At 38.1% G+C, this 21,115-nt stretch overlaps 1 protein-coding gene across 1 annotated transcript in view; it reads right to left on the reverse strand.

Annotated features, from left to right (window-relative positions):
* Nucleotides 1-2,356: 2,356 nt before the first annotated feature.
* Nucleotides 2,357-21,115, reverse strand: part of LOC127858164 (transcription termination factor 2-like) — an 84,724-nt gene continuing 65,965 nt past the window's right edge. The window contains exons 17-23 of the mRNA XM_052395132.1: nt 13,180-13,329; nt 12,436-12,503; nt 10,927-11,163; nt 10,348-10,422; nt 6,958-7,041; nt 3,962-4,025; nt 2,357-3,885 (exon numbers count right to left, since the gene is read on the reverse strand). Of these exons, the coding sequence (XP_052251092.1) occupies nt 3,965-4,025; nt 6,958-7,041; nt 10,348-10,422; nt 10,927-11,163; nt 12,436-12,503; nt 13,180-13,329 (675 nt within the window). The 3' untranslated portion in view covers nt 2,357-3,885; nt 3,962-3,964. The remainder of the gene's footprint in view (nt 3,886-3,961; nt 4,026-6,957; nt 7,042-10,347; nt 10,423-10,926; nt 11,164-12,435; nt 12,504-13,179; nt 13,330-21,115) is intronic.

A 21,115-nucleotide genomic window follows, 5' to 3' on the forward strand; every position in this document is an offset into this window, starting at 1 on the left:
CCCAAGGTGGAGGAGTAGTCGGAAACATCAGACACTACACGTTTACGTCTGTGACTCACAGTAGAAACGCGGCTGCGTCTACCTTTGTGGAGTACTGACAAGGTAGTGTCAACATCTACGGTGACCGGAACGGTCTGTGGCACAGACCGAAACCCGGTGACCGGATCGGTCATTACATGACCGGTGACCGGACCGGTCAATGACCGGTGACCGGACCGGTCACAGCATGACCGGTGACCGGACCGGTCAATGACCAGTGACTGGACCGGTCATAGCATGACCGGTGACCGGACCGGTCAGTGACGTTGACCGGTCATAGCATGACCGGTGACCGGACCGGTCAATGTTGACCGGTGACGTCTCCGGACCGGTCAACTGGTCATTCCCGATGAACGGACCGGGCAAATTTTGTCCGGTGTCGTCACGGGGTAGGGACCGATGCCTGGCAGCTACTGGTGGCATATGGTCAAGATCGTGTGGTGAAAAGTCCCGACACACGGAACTTTCCCTACTTTGATCTGAACTATTCTTGTTGCGTCCACGACTCTTGAAGGGTCGACGCTTAATGGCCCAGGTATCTGCAGACCAATGCTCACAGGAAGGGCAGCAGTTATCCTGGGTACATCCTGCACACGACAGGCAGCTACCATGGTTGTCCCATGCTGCCTTTGTGTGTCCACATGAGCCACGTGTTTGAGGCATACTTTGCCTTGAACAAACAAACAAATACACCAAACGATACAGAAATACACGGATATATATACGGAGAATGTTTTAACGCAATACAAAAACTTCTCTATTCTGTTAAACAGAAGAATCCAGCGAAACAGAAGCAACAATTAAGTTAATAATAAAATGTCGGCCGTTGTATATCGCATCCGGAATAAGAGTGAATTATGGGTATTGTCCCGTTTTGGTTATGCGGCTACGCGGCACTAATATGACCGCTCTGACCTACCTGACGGGTTTCTCAAAAGTGTGGGATTCCTCATGCGAAAAATTCCAGATAAATTACGATCCTATCAGAGTAAATAGCATATGATATCAGGTAACGTAATTAAGCTATTAAAACAACCATCAGTCATATGAATAACATCAACCATAGTCCATACTTTCAGTTTCACATGATTACTGCTACTTACAAACGTTGATAGTCAATACTTTCATATCAATAAAACTAACAATAGGCCATACTTTCATATCAATAAAACTAACGATAGGCCATACGTTCATATCAATAAAACTAACGATAGGCCATACTGTTGTATGAAAACTACCAACAATAGATCTTGCTTCCATATAAATACCACCAATCATAGTCCATACTTTCATATAAATACAACCAACCATAATCCATACTTTCACGTAAATACAACCAATGATAGTCAATGCTTCCATATGAATACAACCAACCATAGTCCATACTTTCAGATGAATACAACCAACCATAGACCATACTTTCACATGATTACATTACAACCAACCATATTCCATACTTTCATATGTACACCCAACCATAGTCCATACTTTCATATGAATTACAACCAACCTTAGTCCATACTTTTACCTAAATACCCCCAACCATAGTCCATACTTCTGTATGAATACAACCAACCATAGTCTGTACTTCCATATGAATGCAATCAAGCATAGTCCAACCTTTCAAAATGAATACAACCAAATATAGTCCATACTTTAAAAAATATGCCAATATAACATGTAATTACACACCTACAAAGTTTGACTGGGTGGATAATGGAGTCGTGCTGTCAGTTTTTGCGTGGGTTTGGTCGTTTTAAAAAATTGTGAATTTTATCAACATTTCTCAAAGGTTCGAATTGAAATTGAACTATTTCTTTACTACAGAGTAAATATTTGCAGGACACTTTCATGTCCAGTTATTCACACCTTCCGAGTTATGACTCGAACATGTGCATTTTTTATATCAGAAGCATGAAATGTTCTAAGTTTGTCAAACATTTCTTACACATCCTTCAAGCCATCCAAATGCAACTTTAAATACTTTTTCACCATGGAGTGAACATGTGCAAGACATATTTTCAGGGGGCAATGATTTAGCCTGCGAGTAACTCGCAGTCTGTTCAGGTTTTATGCTGTTTGCTGCTCATCACAGTCTGTTCAGGTTTTATGCTGTTTGCTGCTTATCAGTATCTAAAGGTTGAAAATGAAGCCTTTACACTTCAATTAAGTAAGAAACGTCTACAATTAAATATAACTTTTTGTGGGACTAGACATGCCTCAAAATGATATATAAGTGGTACAGGGTTATTAACCACTATACAGGATGCTTGTATTCAAACTGTAGATTGGACAACAGCAGAGACAACTCCAGGTGAATGTCTGTATATAGAAGATTTATTAATAAGCAGGATTTAGATGTATATAGTACTACATGTAGTTACCTAAAACCAATTATACAATATAGCTCATACATATCTAATGTACACAATTGTTAATTGAAAAAACACTTTGTATTGTATGTATTGTATGAAACAAAAGTATATATCATGTGTCTTTGCTCAGTTTCATAAAATAAATTAACTGTTATGAGAAATAAAATACAAATATTTAATTTCGAGAATACAAAAAAAAACGAACAATAAATGGCAGTTACTTAAAGCTACCTAACAAAGGTATGGAATGTTTATACTATTGTTAATCATGTCTTGAAGTTTGAATTAGATGAAATGTCACAATTGTATGAATTATGAAACTGTTGTATTGGTTTTAAATTTTGTATCTAAAATCCATGTTTTTCATGGCAGTGTCTCACACATGAAATAAGGTCTTTAATTATACCAAGCTCAACCTTTCTTATTTGGTGCTTTATTTACACATGACAACAGGGGCCAGTTAAAAAAATATAAATAAATGGGTAGTGTACATACACTACCCATTTTTTTTTGGACTGGTCCCTGTGCACAGGACTTTAAAATTTAATTACAGTCACGAAACATTTTGTGCTCAAGACACAAGAATGACACTATCAATAAAGTTAATTTGGAACATTATTAACATTTCATGTTACAAGTGTCATCTACCAGAGATTCACAACACCGAGTGAACATGTAATTTGTATGCGTAATATATAGGAAATATCATTATCTATTCATAGCAATTCATTCTTACATACTTTGTATAAGAACATGTTGCTGTCTAGTAAAAGTTCATAAATGAGCTTTACATGTGTAAGTTGTGTTCTGAGAAAACTGGGCATAATGCATGTGCCTAAAGTTTTGTCCCAGATTAGCCTGTTCAGTCCGCACAGGACGACACTTCGCTTTTATGGTATTTTTAGTTTCAAGGAAGTCCCTCCTTACCGAAAATCAAGTTTAGGCGGAAAGTGTCGTCCCTGATTAGCCTGTGAAGTCCGCACAGGCTGATCTGGGACGACACTTTCCGCTTTTATGTTATTTTTAGTTTTAAGGAAGTCCCTCCTTACCGAAAATCAAGTTTAGGTGGAAAGTGTCGTCCCTGATTAGCCTGTGTGGACTGCACAGGCTAATCTGAGATGACACTTTACGCACATGCATAAAGCCCAGTTTTCTCAGAACACGACTCATATCATAACTGCCCTTTCACAGTCTATAAATGTAAGTTAAGTGTAACTATGTAAAAATAGCAGCAACATTGTTTCTACGCTCAAAACAGCATACGTAATTCTGCTAACGTTAGTTTGGTGTTTGCCTTGGCTCCAGCAGCACCATTGTTTTCTACACTCCAAACAGCATGCGTAAATCTGCCAACGTTAGTTTGGTGTTTTCCTTCGCTCCAGCAGCACCATTGTTTTCTACACTCCAAACAGCATACATAAATCTGCCAACGTTAGTTTGGTGTTTGCCTATGCTCCAGCAGCACCATTGTTTTCTTCACTCCAAACAATAAGAGTAAATCTGCCATCGTTAGTTTGGTGTTTGCCTTCGCTCCAGCAGCACCATCGTTTCTACACTCCAAACAGCATACGTAAATCTGCCAACGTTAGTTTGGTGTTTGCCTTCGCTCCACTGAAAACAGAACAATCCCAAATGAGTGTGACTAAAAATATGACACATTACCTTGCAATAAGAAGACCATTTGTTGGATTTGGTAGAATATGGACTTTAAATCCTTTAGGATCGTAGACAAAATATATTTTCACTAGTGAAAATATTATTTATATGATCACTCGTGAATTAAAATCAATATTCCACCAAATCAAATACATGTAAATATCCTCTATGTTATGAAAAAGAACAACATATATAAGCCATGAGAGTAGTTGACCTTATCTGTTCCCGTGTTAAATGATCTGAATTTGTATTTGATCAGCCACATTTACTTAGAAGCCATTTCAGTTAACTAGTAAAGTTTAACTTCAGTAGTGGGAATTTATTAATTATACCCCCACAAACAAAGTTTAGGGGGGTACATGTATATAGGAGTGAGCTTGTCTGTCTGTCTGTCGGTTGGTCGGTCCATAGTAAGTGTCCGCTCTCTAATTCAAGTTGTTTTCATCCGATCTTCACCAAAATGTTTAGATGTTGTATCTTGATGATGTCTAGGTCAAGTTCCAATATGGGTCATGCCAGGTCAAAAACTAGGTCACAGGTCACTTAATGTGTTTTAAACATTGAGCATGGTGTCCGCTCTCTAATTAAAGAAGTTTTCATCCCATCTTCACCAAACTTGGTCAGAAGTTGTATCTAGTTTGGCCTGAAATGAGTTCCAATCCTGAACAGCAGATGAGTTAACAAACTTTCTTAATAATGACTGCCATTTACTTTAATCAAGAATTTAAGTTTTGCAAACACAAAACGGAGAAAAATGTGTTGGATAAACTTTCACAACAGCAACATGACATTAGAATGATATTTTTTTTTATTAACACACATGTTAAGGCACAACAGTTCTTAGCACATATTTGACCTCTTAAATGTGACCTTGACCTTTTAGATAATGACACAGGTGTTGCATTTGACATGCTGTCACCACATGGTGATCATTTGTAGAAAAAATATTTTAATAAGAGTTCACTTGAGTTCACTGACACAAATTGTTGAAGAGTTGACTTGGTGATCTAGTTTTTGACCCAACTTGACCCAGGTTACAAAATGGTCTTTATATTGTAAAGACAACCATTCTACCCAAATTTCTTCAAAACTGAGCCATAAATGAAGCCTCTAGAGTTCTTACAATTTTTTTTTAAATATTTAATCCAGTGAATTAGTTTTTGGACACACCCACCCAACCCAAATTCAAACTTTGCCTAGATAGTGTTTGGATACACATTCTGAGCAAGTTTCATCAAGACTAAGTCATACATAGGACCTCCAGAGTGGTTATAAGGTTTTTCTAAGATTTGACACTGACTAAGTTTTTAGACACACATGACCCAGTTTAAATCTTTATTTTGTCTTGTTAAAATTGCTGGCAGCGTTTATCAATTTTTAATGTCTAAAATTCAGTTAAAACAAGACTTTTGCCAAGCAATATATGTCCCCTACCGGCTCCACCATTGTCAGAAATTCCACCATTGTCAGATTTTTCTTTATTTGTTGCAATAGCAACCAGAATTTTTGACGTAGGAACCAAATGAAATGACTTGCATAATGTCCATGTTGCCATCTATCCACGTTTCAAGTTTCATGAAAAAATAAACAACTTCTGACCAAATTTGGTGAAGATCGGATGAAAACTACTTCAATTAGAGAGCGAACACCATGATAAATGCTTGAAATGCACTAAGTGACCTCGTGCCCTTGTGACCTAGTTTTTTACCCGGCATGATCTATATTTGAACTTGACCTAGATATCATTTAGACACAACTTCTGACCAAATTTGGTGAAGATCGGATGAAAACTACTTCAGTAGAGAAAAGTAGAGAGCGGACACCATGCTAAATCCTTGAAAAGCACTTAGTGATCCCGTGACCTAGTTTTTGACCAGGCATGACTCATATTCGAACTTGACCTAGATATTGTCTAGATACAACTTCTGACTAAGTTTGGTGAAGATCGGATGAAAACTACTGCAATTAGAGAGCGGACACCATGCTAAATCCTTGTAATGCAATAAGTGACCCCGTGACCTAGTTTTTGATCCAGCATGACCCATATTCAAACTTGACCTTGATATTGTCTAGATACAACTTCTGACCAAGTTTGGTGAAGATCGGATGAAAACTATTTGAATAAGAGAGGGGACACTGTTGTGGACGCCGCCCACCCACCAGAGTAAAACTATAAAACGTCCTGTTTTCAACAGGCGTATAAAAAGGGGCTGTTTAAACCCATTGTTAAGACTGTGTTAGGCTTTTCTAGACCTTTTAAACTTCAGGCTGTTTTTAGTCAGGACCATTATATTTGTAATCCTCTGTGACTTCCATTGCCAAGGTATACATTTCAGCGTCTAACCTAAGTTCTGTACAAGGAGTGTTGGTTAAAAAAAGGGTTAAATGAAAAACTTTGCTGTTCATGCTGTTGTTCTCACTAAAATAGTGTTTTGGAAAAGTAGTTTTGAATAGGGACACATTGATTTTTCAGATTAAATTGACAGTAGGAATGTATACATCGCAACACCCCTGGATTGAGTGATAAATGTGGCCTTAAGGGTGGTTACAAGGTTTTTCCAAATTTTCTTGGTGACCCAATTGTTTTTTTATGTCCCAGATTCCAACTTTGACCAGATAAACATTCTGACACAGTTTAATTAAGTTTGGATTAACAATTTGGCCTCTAGAGTGGTAATTAGCTTACATCCATGCACCACATAACGTTGGACAAGTGATCTAAAAATTGCCTGATAAACGATCAAATTACAGTTTGGGCAAGATTGGCATGTTGCAGGGGAAATACAAAAGAACAGAACAAGTGCAATTTACTCTCAATATACTTTATGCATTTGATGTTGCAAGCAAAGGTTGCCATGGGAACGCTTCACAACTGACACCAACTTACCCAGTAAGAACATTCTGTGCCAAGGTCATCTTCCGTTTCTGCAGCTGAACAATCTTTTCTTCTACTGTGTCCTTGCATAAAAACCTGAAATATCCACATACAAATTCTGAAACAGAATCACAGAACCTGAAATAAAAGCACAAGCACCTAAAATATCAATATGAACTTTAAATATTACAACAAATCTGCAAGTATGGCATACAAAATATTCTGTTTTCAGATACTATACAATGTCCAGCATAATTCAACTTCAGCAAATAAATAGAGGTTTTACTGAAGTGGATTCATTCCCCCCCCCCCCCCCACACACAATACAGCTTTGACAAAGAGGCATGGTTTTACAGCTGTGCTTTGCATGGTTTTTGACCTATAAGTAAAAGTATTACATTATATAAATATTACATGTCTGACAGGGTGACAGTAAATTTGTCAACTTGAGGAAATACTGTCAACCAAGGCGAACCAAGGTTGACAGTATTTTTCCGAAAGTTGACAGATTTACTGTCACCCTGTCAGACATGTAATATTTATTTTATTATACCGAACAAACTATTCAACCATAAACAATTTATATCAACCATGAACAATTTTAATATTCAATAATTGTATTTAATTTCAGCAACGAACAACCATTAATACGTTGAGTGGTTCATATTTTCAGGCAGAGCAAAATGAACTTTGCTTTATTGGGAACCGACTTAGTAATCGATTTATCCCATTAATTTTCTTAGTCGTCAATTATTTAAAAAAAATAATATTACCGAACCAGCTTTCCATATTTTATTTTATCACTTGATTACGCAATTTATGACGTACTCGTGTGACGTCATTTCGGTGACGAAACATTTTGGGACAACAATATGGACGTGGTGGTTTTTTAACAGTAAAATATTTGTTTAAAGCATCCAACAAATCCAAAACATATTTCGGATTGTGTGTTTGTCATGTATAGCACTTTAAGAACAAACACTGGAAGTGTATATCGTTGTAACTTCATTGTTATTCGCATTGGATTAAAGTTGCCATTGAGGTTAGGGTGACGCTTATTATTAATTTGATTTCTTTAATGATTCCTGTCAAGCTTAATTAATGGCATTGATCTATTGTACAGCACAGTTTCTGCTGCAATCGATATTTTAATTATCCAAATACAACGGAAATGCAAAACTGCGTACTGCGCATGACCGAATGGGACAGTATAATTTTTTTACCATTCTGCATGTGATTGCTACGGGCGACAGTATAATTTGGACAGTAATTTTTTTCCCGCTGGTGGCATGTGATTGCTAAGGTTGCGGGCAACGCTTTTTTTTGGACAGTAAATTTTTCCCGCTGAGTCTGACAGTATTTCTATTTCACAATGGCCTATGGGAGTTTAGCATTGTGAATAAAAGTGGGGTATAATAATATCAACTTGAAACTGAAAGTTAAGGTAGCCATATGATTCGTCCATGTGACATATTGTCTCATATAGGTTGTGTCAATTTACATTAAAATTACTTCAATTAAAGTCAAATGAAAAGTACTGTATTTATATAGACAAAGTTTCCTTGATCCAAGAAGTGAGCCGAATTTGTCATTTTGAATTTTGTTCAGAAATCAAATTCAGTAGCTCCACAAAATCAAATCCAAGCAAGCCTACAGTCAACCACAGACAAATCCCAAAATCAAAATAATGAGCTTTAAAAAACAGATTAACAACGAAGAGGTGTTTATGAATAACAAATCTTTCCATTGAATGAAATCTCTCTAACTGAAGGTGCCTCCAACTTCATGAGGTTAAAATGCATAACAGACAAAGTATGTACCTGTGTATGTAGACATTCTTATTCTGTCCCACCCGGTAGATTATGTCACATACCTGTGTATGTAGACATTCTTATTCTGTCCCACCCGGTAGATTCTGTTACATACCTGTGTATGTAGACATTTTTTTTTTGTTCCACCCGGTAGATTCTGTCAAATACCTGTGTATATACACATTCTTTTTCTGTCCCAACCGGTAGATTCTGTCACATACCTGTGTATATACACATTCTTTTTCTGTCCCACCCAGTAGATTCTGTCACATACCTGTGTACATACTAGGGATGGCAACGAATACCGATTTCGGTATTCGAATATTTGGTCACCCTTCCGAACGAATATTCGGATATTCGGTCAACATCTGTTGGAAAAAAGTCAACTTTGTTTACCGTACCATTACTCCATGAATTCTACTTTCGTTTTTACCGAAAGTTCACCGGAAGTGTTTAAATATTGACACAGCGTTGCCGTCGTTTATTCGAAGCTGATGTTGTTGATTACTTTTTATTGTTAAAATTGAATGACAAAAACTGTTTTTAAACTATTAATATCGTACATCAACAATAGAACGAGAAACATAATAATTCATGACGACAAAATAATTACATGACAAAACAGTTAGATCTACATATAATTAAAGCTGAACTTAAACGAATTACTTAGTATGTACATAGCCACAACACACTTTGAACCTGTTTAACAGACTAAACAGTCAGTCTTTTAAAGTTGCCACTTTTAAAAGACACTTGGATCGGCGACTTCTTATCGGATGATGTCGTGAAATACTTCCAAGCAGCGGAAGGCGTAGGTGGCATTCTGCTTGGACAGATATTTACTTTATGCGTGTAGCAATTATAATATTTTCAATTAAATGAGGGTGAAATACCAAAAACATTTCTTTAAGTATAATACCTGATTGAATATTGAGTAATTAATTAATGTTTGGACCATACGATACGCAAATACTCATTAGAGGTTGAGTAAATTATTTTCTAAAAGCTTTTTTGATTGGACAACGTGATTATAACCATACGATCTGTTTTGTTTTTCACACCAAGTCGGCTCTTTCTTTACTCATTTAATCTTTGATCATTTTAAATGTAATTCGAGTTATTAGATCAATACGGGTCGGTGTTTTAATTGCCATACGGTCTTATTTGCTTTTACACAAAGTTGGCTTTTCCTTTACTAATTTAATCTTTGATAATTTTAAATGTAATTCGAGTCATTGGATCAAGTGCAGGTCGGTGTTTTGATTGCCGACGCGATTTGCACCTATCATAATGTCTGGCTTTGTTAGCGGGATTTATGACCGGTATACTGTCATCACCATAGCGACGCATTAACGCGCCTACCGGAATAAACATTATGACACGAGGAACAACTTTTTTGACAATGTTTGAAGCAAATTTTACGAATACAAAGTCTTTGATATTACTCGATTTTTTATTTTTTCTTCCGAATATTCGATTCGGAAAACAGTATCCGAATATTCGGTCCGGGACCGAATATTCGGATATTCGTTGACATCCCTAGTATATACACATTCTTTTTCTGTCCCACCCAGTAGATTCTGTCACATACCTGTGTATGTACACATTCTTTTTCTGTCCCACCCGGTAGATTCTGTCACATGCCTGGTCTTCTAAAGCAGGATTCCTTTAAATCCGCATAAAGATGTCAGTTAACAACAATACATGAAAACATAGTCCTCAAAACTAACTACCAATGCAGCTAAAAACGTTTATATTTAGCATACATCTGGATGAATTGTAACAAACTTTTAATGATTAAGTTTCTGTATGTTTGTTTCTCACGTCTACAGACTTGTATCTTCAGCAGATCATGGACATTGTTTGATACAAAAAATATACAAGAATTTTGAAAATTGAATAACCGAACACCTAAACTTACATTAAAGTCTATCTATTACAAAGATATCAATACCGTCCTTAATATTTTACTTCTTTTCCCTCATTTTGTACTAAGTAGATCAACCACTATCCATTTTTACATTCAGAAATGAAAACTATACATCAGAACACTTACTACAATCATAATAATAAGTAGGAAACATTCAAACTGACCAATGACTGTCAAGCAGGAACAGATTCAAACTAGCCAATTGGTGTCAAGCAGAAAGAGATGGATATTCAAACTAACCAATGGCTGTCAAGCAGGAAGAGATGGTTTCCACCAATCAGATTGAGGCCACACCCTCCGGCCCGCAGTGACACCAGCATGACCTCTGGCCCGGCAGGGTCATTGTTAAACTGATCCACAAACTCCATGCGTTTCTTTGGTGGAATGTTTCCCTGTATGACAGTACACTGGATCTTCATACGATTCAGGTGCATGGCCACGATGTCCAGCATTTTTGTCCACTGGGAAACAATCACACTGAGGGCAGAAAAATATCACCAGTTGGTTTATTTGATTAGATTGTTTGCTGTTTTTTGTTGTCATAATAATAGTAATAAAATATATACCACATGCAGTGTGTGCTTCTTTGGTTCAAATTTGGGGCTGTCCCCAATGGTATATATTTTTCCAAAATGGGACCAAACTATCCCATTTGAAGGTTTCACTTTTTATGTACTGGTAAGTAAATTTAAACATTTAGACGTGGTACTAATTTAACCTTAGAAAATATAACATTGAATACACTTATTTGTTAAAAACACACACACACACTAAATTCCCAATTTTAGTCACAACGACTCGATTTGCCCAATCTAAAAGAACCAGTCCCATTCCCAAAATGATGAAAAAAACACACTGCCATAGAAACAAAATTTTTAGCATGGACAAAACTTCATCTTTTACCCAATACAATGTAGAACAACATCAGCATATTTAACTTTCCCACTTAGAAGCAAAGTGAAAATGTCTATGTGTAAACAGCATAAAACCAAAACAGCCTGTGAGTTACTCGCAGTCTGTTAAGGTTTTATGCTGTTTGCTGCTCAACAGTATCTAAGGTTTGGAAATGAAACCTTAAAACTGGATTCTAGTAACAAAGGTCTTAAATTATATATTACTTTATAAGGGACTACAATACGTATCTAAGTGGTAAAGGGTTAAATAAAATCTCCCAACTGTGTACTGTGAGCCACGTTTCTTCTCGACTATATGGGACGAAGGAAAACATTCATAATTTTCTCATTGGAATACTTACACTAGTTGGGCTATTGTAGAAGCACACTTGAAAAGATGAGATTGACAACTTCCCTACATGGATTGGCATGTTAAATGTCTACATTTACCTACATGAATTTAATAATTCCACTTCTTGTCAGGACACATAAAACATCCAAAATGTTTTGCTTTGTGTCTGATTAAAAAGCTCAGTGCTTTTACACTATTACATTTGCGCTATGCTTTTGCAACATGTGGCTTGATGCACATGCATAAAGTGTTGTCCCAGATAAGGCCGTGCAGTCTGAAAATTACAAAAAGCAAAATTGCTGTCCCTGATAGGCCTGTGCTAACTGGACAGGCTAACATACAGGCTAACATACAGGCTAACTGGACGGGCTAACAAACAGGCTAACATACAGGCTAACATACAGGCTAACAAACATGCATTAAGCCTCGTTTCATAGAGCATGGATCATATTAAATGTGCATCAGACCTTTTATAAGTTTTGTCATGAAAACACTGGTGTCTACCTTTTGCAGCGGGTCTTGAAGTCACTGGGTCTATGCACAGCTTGAATCTTATCCAATAATGCCTGCATCTGTACAGAGAAAGTTCAAAATACAAAAAAAAACGGTGATAACATACAATATTATCATCCTTCAATATTTCGTATAAAATGAAATTGAATGAGGCAAAACATGTAAAAACATGACTATTGTCAAGCAATATATGTTCCTCACCATTGTCAAAAATTCCACCATTGTCAGAATTATTTTTTATTTGTTGCCATAACAATCAGAATTTTTGATGTAGGAACAAAATGAAATGACGTGCATAATTTCCACATTGCCATCTATCCATGTTTCATGTTTCATGAAAAAATATAAAGAACTTTTCAAGTTATCGCAGGATCCAGAAAACCACCATTTTCAGCAGTATTTCTAGTCTATTTGCTGACATAGCAACCAGAAATTTTGACGTATGAACAAAATGAAATGACGTGCATATGTCCATATTGCCATCTATCCATGTTTTAAGTTTCATGAAAAAATATCAAGATCTTAAAGTTATCGGTTGATCCAGAAAAGTGTAACGAACTGACGGACAGAGCAAAAACCATAATTCCCCTCCGGTGAAACCGGTAGGGGACAAAAAAATTCTTGCCTAATGTTTTAAAGTTATGTTTTTCCCAAAATTCACTCCAAACGGAAAGAGTTGTACCTGACATACATGCCTTAAGCCCTGCTTTCCCAGAACAAACCTCATATTATTACCTTGGTGCTGAGTGACTCGGGCTGGAATATCTGTGAGGACTTTTTCAGGGCCTGCTCTTTGTCCTTCTTGTCGTCTAGCAGGAGATCCATCATCTGTTCCTCCAGAGTGAGATCCAGTCCCTCGTTCTCCTGGGTCTCTTCATCCAGAGCCTGCAACAGGAGAAATATTTACATGTAAACTATTAAATAAATATATGGGTCGTGCTCTGAGAAAAAGAGGTTTAATGCAAGTGGGTAAAGTGTCATCCCAGATTAGCCTGTGCAGTCCCCTAATCTGGGATGAAACTTTACGCAAAAACTTGAATTTTGCTAAGAAGACACTTTGTTGAATGAAAAATATCATAACAGTGCAAAGTGTCATCCCTGATTAGCCTGTGCACAGACTAATCTGGGATGGCACTTGCACAGGCTAATCTGGGATGGCACTTTACTCACATGATTTAAACCATTTCATAGCGCACATAATTACATAATTCTAAAATAGTTAGGATTGAAATTGTGACTATTCTGACTATTATATAGTATCAACACTGATTACAAGATGGATTTTGACTGTCCTTGCTGGTTAAGAAGGTCATTATTAACCGTCTTTGTAGTATAGAATGTTACACTAATCAGTGTAGGGAAATGCGGATTACTCTCTGCATGTTTAATTGTTCATAGGAAACATAGACACAGATTTTTGCCCAGTTACAACTACATAATACAAGTAAATATCATCCCCAAGACTTTCAGGGTCAGGAATGTACTACAAAAAAAAGTCAGACATAAATAAATGCTTTATGTTGATAAAATATTATTGCTTTCTAGATATCCAATAACACAAATTTTAGGGATAGAAATTAATGAAAACCTATCGGTAAATGCCTATTGTGTTGTATTGTGAGACAATACTACCGTATTAGTATAGTGTCCATGATAGAAGGGAAATCCTTTTATTATCTAGCCACATATGTGTGAGGTACATGGCCAGCCTGTCCGAAAATCTTTCCGGCAAGCCAGAAAAAACTACAAACATTTGACAGTTTGCTATTAAAAGCACAGTGTCACTTCAATTTTCTATTGGTTTGATGATCCATTTTAAAGACACAAAGAGATTTTTAAAGACCCTCGCTATGAAACAATCATTCTTATGCCATATGCTGCCAGGGTAGCTCCAGTGTGATCTTCAGTCTTATCTTGGGTGATTTTTATAGCGGAAAACTTAGCTTCTGACCAGACTGCCCAGGCGGGGCTTAAGCTACGCTGGCCGCATATGCCATGAGACCAATATTTGCACACTTAAGCTACGCTGGCCTCATATGCAATGAGACCAATATTTCCACACTTAAGCTATGCTGGCCGCATATGCAATGAGACCAATATTTCCACACTTTAGCTACGCTGGCCGCATATGCAATGAGACCAATATTTGCACACTTAAGCTACGCTGGCCGCATATGCCATGAGACCAATATTTGCACACTTTAGCTACGCTGGCCGCATATGCCATGAGACCAATATTTGCACACTTAAGCTACGCTGGCCGCATATGCCATGAGACCAATATTTGCACACTTAAGCTACGCTGCGGCATATGCCATGAGACCAATATTTGCATACTTTAGCTACGCTGGCCGCATATGCCATGAGACCAATATTTGCATACTTTAGCTACACTGGCCGCATATGCCATGAGACCAATATTTGCATACTTAAGCTACGCTGGCCGCATATGCAATGAGACCAATATTTGCACACTTAAGCTACGCTGGCCGCATATGCAATGAGACCAATATTTGCACACTTTAGCTACGCTGGCCGCATATGCCATGAGACCAATATTTGCACACTTAAGCTACACTGGCCGCATATGCCATGAGACCAATATTTGCACACTTAAGCTACGCTGGCCGCATATGCCATGAGACCAATATTTGCACACTTTAGCTACGCTGGCCGCATATGCCATGAGACCAATATTTGCATACTTAAGCTACGCTGGCCGCATATGCCATGAGACCAATATTTGCACACTTAAGCTACGCTGGCCGCATATGCCATGAGACCAATATTTGCACACTTTAGCTACGCTGGCCGCATATGCCAGTAGACCAATATTTGCACACTTTAGCTACGCTGGCCTTATATGCCATGAGACCAATATTTGCACACTTTAGCTACGCTGGCCGCATATGCCATGAGACCAATATTTGCACACTTTAGCTAAGCTGGCCGCATATGCCATGAGACCAATATTTGCATACTTAAGCTACGCTGGCCTCATATGCCATGAGACCAATATTTGCACACTTTAGCTACGCTGGCCTCATATGCCATGAGACCAATATTTGCACACTTTAGCTACGCTGGCCGCATATGCCATGAGACCAATATTTGCACACTTAAGCTTCACTGGCCTCATATGCCATGAGACCAATATTTGCACACTTAAGCTACGCTGGCCGCATATGCAATGAGACCAATATTTGCACACTTAAGCTACGCTGGCCGCATATGCCATGAGACCAATATTTGCACACTTTAGCTACGCTGGCCTCATATGCCATGAGACCAATATTTGCATACTTTAGCTACGCTGGCCGCATATGCAATGAGACCAATATTTGCACACTTAAGCTACGCTGGCCGCATATGCCATGAGACCAATATTTGCACACTTTAGCTACGCTGGCCTCATATGCCATGAGACCAATATTTGCATACTTTAGCTACGCTGGCCGCATATGCCATGAGACCAATATTTGCACACTTTAGCTACGCTGGCCGCATATGCCATGAGACCAATATTTGCATACTTAAGCTACGCTGGCCTCATATGCCATGAGACCAATATTTGCACACTTAAGCTACGCTGGCCGCATATGCCATGAGACCAATATTTGCACACTTAAGCTACGCTGGCCGCATATGCCATGAGACCAATATTTGCACACTTTAGCTACGCTGGCCGCATATGCCATGAGACCAATATTTGCACACTTTAGCTACGCTGGCCTCATATGCCATGAAACCAATATTTGCACACTTAAGCTACGCTGGCCGCATATGCCATGAGACCAATATTTGCACACTTAAGCTACGCTGGCCGCATATGCCATGAGACCAATATTTGCATACTTTAGCTACGCTGGCCGCATATGCAATGAGACCAATATTTGCACACTTTAGCTACGCTGGCCGCATATGCAATGAGACCAATATTTGCACACTTAAGCTACGCTGGCCGCATATGCCACGAGACCAATATTTGCACACTTAAGCTACGCTGGCCGCATATGCAATGAGACCAATATTTACATACTTTAGCTACAATGGCCGCATATGCCATGAGACCAATATTTGCACACTTTAGCTACGCTGGCCGCATATGCCATAAGACCAATATTTGCACACTTTAGCTAAGCTGGCCGCATATGCCATGAGACCAATATTTGCACACTTAAGCTACGCTGGCCGCATATGCCATGAGACCAATATTTGCACACTTAAGCTACGCTGCGGCATATGCAATGAGACCAATATTTACATACTTTAGCTACAATGGCCGCATATGCCATGAGACCAATATTTGCACACTTAAGCTACGCTGGCCGCATATGCAATGAGACCAATATTTGCATACTTTAGCTACGCTGGCCGCATATGCCATGAGACCAATATTTGCACACTTTAGCTACGCTGGCCGCATATGCCATGAGACCAATATTTGCACACTTTAGCTAAGCTGGCCGCATATGCCATGAGACCAATATTTGCACACTTAAGCTACGCTGGCCGCATATGCCATGAGACCAATATTTGCACACTTTAGCTAAGCTGGCCGCATATGCCATGAGACCAATATTTGCATACTTTAGCTACGCTGGCCGCATATGCCATGAGACCAATATTTGCACACTTAAGCTACGCTGGCCGCATATGCAATGAGACCAATATTTGCATACTTTAGCTACAATGGCCGCATATGCCATGAGACCAATATTTGCACACTTTAGCTACGCTGGCCGCATATATGCCATGAGACCAATATTTGCACACTTTAGCTAAGCTGGCCGCATATGCCATGAGACCAATATTTGCATACTTTTGCTACGCTGGCCGCATATGCAATGAGACCAATATTTGCACACTTTAGCTACACTGGCCGCATATGCCTTGAGACCAATATTTGCACACTTTAGCTACGCTGGCCGCATATGCCATAAGACCAATATTTTCACACTTTAAATAAGCTGGCCGCATATGCCATGAGACCAATATTTGCACACTTAAGCTACGCTAACCTCATATGCCATGAGACCAATATTTGCACACTTTAGCTACGCTGGCCGCATATGCCATGAGACCAATATTTGCATACTTTAGCTACGCTGGCCTCAAATGCCATGAGACCAATATTTGCACACTTTAGCTACACTGGCCGCATATGCCATGAGACCAATATTTGCATACTTTAGCTACGCTGGCCTCAAATGTCATGAGACCAATATTTGCACACTTTAGCTACGCTGGCCGCATATGCCATGAGACCAATATTTGCATACTTTAGCTACGCTGGCCGCATATGCCATGAAACCAATATTTGCACACTTAAGCTACGCTGGCCGCATATGCCATGAGACCAATATTTGCACACTTAAGCTACGCTGGCCGCATATGCCATGAGACCAATATTTGCATACTTTAGCTACGCTGGTTGCATATGCCATGAGACCAATATTTGCACACTTAAGCTACGCTGGCCGCATATGCCATGAGACCAATATTTCCACACTTTAGCTACGCTGGCTCCATATGCCACGAGACCAATATTTGCACACTTAAGCTACGCTGGCCGCATATGCCATGAGACCAATATTTGCATACTTTAGCTACGCTGGCCGCATATGCCATGAGACCAATATTTGCACACTTAAGCTACGCTGGCTGCATATGCCATGAGACCAATATTTGCACACTTAAGCTACGCTGGCCGCATATATGCCATGAGACCAATATTTGCACACTTTAGCTACGCTGGCCGCATATGCCATGAGACCAATATTTGCACACTTAAGCTACGCTGGCCGCATATGCCATGAGACCAATATTTGCATACTTTTGCTACGCTGGCCGCATATGCAATGAGACCAATATTTGCACACTTAAGCTATGCTGGCCGCATATGCCATGAGACCAATATTTGCATACTTTAGCTACGCTGGTTGCATATGCCATGAGACCAATATTTGCACACTTAAGCTACGCTGGCCGCATATGCCATGAGACCAATATTTCCACACTTTAGCTACGCTGGCCGCATATGCCACGAGACCAATATTTGCACACTTAAGCTACGCTGGCCGCATATGCCATGAGACCAATATTTGCATACTTTAGCTACGCTGGCCGCATATGCCATGAGACCAATATTTGCACACTTTAGCTATGCTAGCTATGCCATGAGACCAATATTTGCATGACTTGGATGTAACAGTGTGATTTAAATTTGTGGAAAGAAAACTTTTTCTTAATCAAATATCAGATGTTTCTATGACGAAGAAATAAACTTATTATAAGCCATGAGAGGCTATATCCAATGTTTCATCAATATTTGTCTATTCAATTTAAAGTTATTGATCAGAAACCACATCTTTGACGTAGCCTGCATGCCCGCCATACCCAAGCTATTAATAAGGATGTTAAACTTTGTTGAAAGCCTGGTTAAAAATTATTTGGTACTTCATGCATTACTAGTAAACAAAAAAATATCTGATCAATTATCAATTGAAATAAAAAATCTACTGAAACTAACAAATACTCTCTACCATTCATTTATATGATGTTGGGGTCATGGAAATGATAGGGCTCTTCAAGACAAACCAGTTTCTGTCCTTGAAAGAACTATGTTGAATACATATAAAGAAAACAAGATTGTCCCATAGCACGGCCAATGTTAACCCCAGTAAGATCATTTAAACATTTGCTATATAAGTCTAAATAAATCATGGGACCCTTGAGGCAGTGTCATTTTTGATTACTGAAGCATAACTTGAACAAACTAAGAAGAGGACCACTAAACAATTTTACCCACCAGATACCTAAGCCCTGACCCTTGTAGTTTCTAACAAGTGTTTTTATGTTTCTTTTTTTTCTTTTTTAGCTCAGGTGCTTTACATTCTTATGCAATGGACCAGAATGATGAGAACAACCTTGAAAGAGTCACCCAAGGCCTTTCCTGTAATTTTAAGGACGTACGCGGCATTTTAGTTTAGAGCAAATATTTTTTTTACTGAAACACTGGTTGCAAAATAAGTGTTATATATTTTGGATATTTGGATAAAAAAGAATGTAAACAATGTAAGAACGAAAGAACAACAAAACATGCTTAAAATGAACGCAAGGTACAAAAAATGGACAGTTTTTGTCCATAAAAATGAAATACTTTTGATATGCCCCTTTAAAGGGACCGTACAACAGATAAAGCGTTGTATCGACGCGAAACGATATTTTGGGAAACTACAAGGATTGCTTATATAGGTAAAAAATACATCCGCTCTCAATATGAGCGTGGATGGTCTAGTGGTAAAGGCGGTAGGCTTTTTACTCCAAGAATCCAGGGGTCAGTGGTTCGAGCCCTGTTGAGGTTACTATTTTCCTTTTTAAAAAATTGTATTCTTGTTTTTTTACCGGAGATTTTTAGTTCAAATGTTAAAAATTTTCAATATAAAGCATTAATTTTTAAGTATTTAATGACAAGCTTCAATACATGCCTAAATCTGTTGGACGACCCCTCTTATATATTGTATACATCTTGTTTTCAGTTATTTACTGTATTCTTCTTTTATTCATCTTGCTACACATAATTTGTGTTTTCATTTGCATTTTAATCTACATTTTCATTGGCATACAGCAATACATGTACTAGTATGTTTTTTGACCTGCACCATGTACATGGTTTTCACTGTGTTTTAAATTGCATTTTAATACCTTCCGTAAAACAGCATTTGTGAACAAACGACAATGGTGACCTATTGTTTTCTTTTTATATTTGTATTAAGTTATAACTCATTTAACATTTAGGTAAATTTGGAAAAAATCTAGGTGCAGGAAGGCATTTAAAAGTACAAGAGCTGTCAGAGAACAGCGTGCTCGACTATTCGAGTGCTTAACAGTATAACATAAGCCATCATGGGGAAATTGTTCATATTCAATAATATATAGACGATCTTTCAAAAATACAAAAAGGAAAAAAAAAATTTTTTTTTTTTTGGGGGGGGGGGGGGGGTAGTGATGTGGGGTGTGGTAATTTATTAGACGATGTTTCAATAATAAAAAAAGGAAAAAAGAAAAATTATGGGGTGGGAATAATGTGGGGTGTGGTAATTTATTAGATGATGTTTAAAAAAAAAAATGGGGGGGGGGAGGTTGGGGGGGAGGGATTCTGGGTAGGGGCGTGGGGTATTGTTTGGGTGGAATCCATTGTAGTATTCAGTGGTGTTGTTTTGTCAAAGTAATCATAAAATGTGATCATAAATAAAGAAGTTATGGCAATTTAAGCAAAATGTTCAATTATCTAAATGTAAAAGGGGCCATAAATATGTAAAAATGCTTGATACAGTGGTCTGCTCTTGTTTATAGGTTTGGGTCATGTTGGTTAACAAGTATGCAACATATTAAAGAAATATGTCAAAGGATATAGGAAATATTTGAAGTAGTACACAAAGTTTAAGATAGATTCAGGTTTTTTTTCCACTCTTTGGGACGATAGCCCATGGCTTTGGAATTGGGAATTTTATCAGCATTTTCATGAAATGGGGAAAATAAACTGATTAGCCTTTTTGTTCCAAACGAAAAGTCCACTGCATGATTAGGGAAATACTAAATTTGATATAACTCTTTATAATCAATCAAATTAAAAGAACAAAATCATATAATACTTTTTTAGATGTAA

The sequence above is a fragment of the Dreissena polymorpha genome, chromosome 14, assembly GCF_020536995.1.
Source record: "Dreissena polymorpha isolate Duluth1 chromosome 14, UMN_Dpol_1.0, whole genome shotgun sequence".
Taxonomy (NCBI): Eukaryota; Metazoa; Mollusca; class Bivalvia; order Myida; family Dreissenidae; genus Dreissena; species Dreissena polymorpha.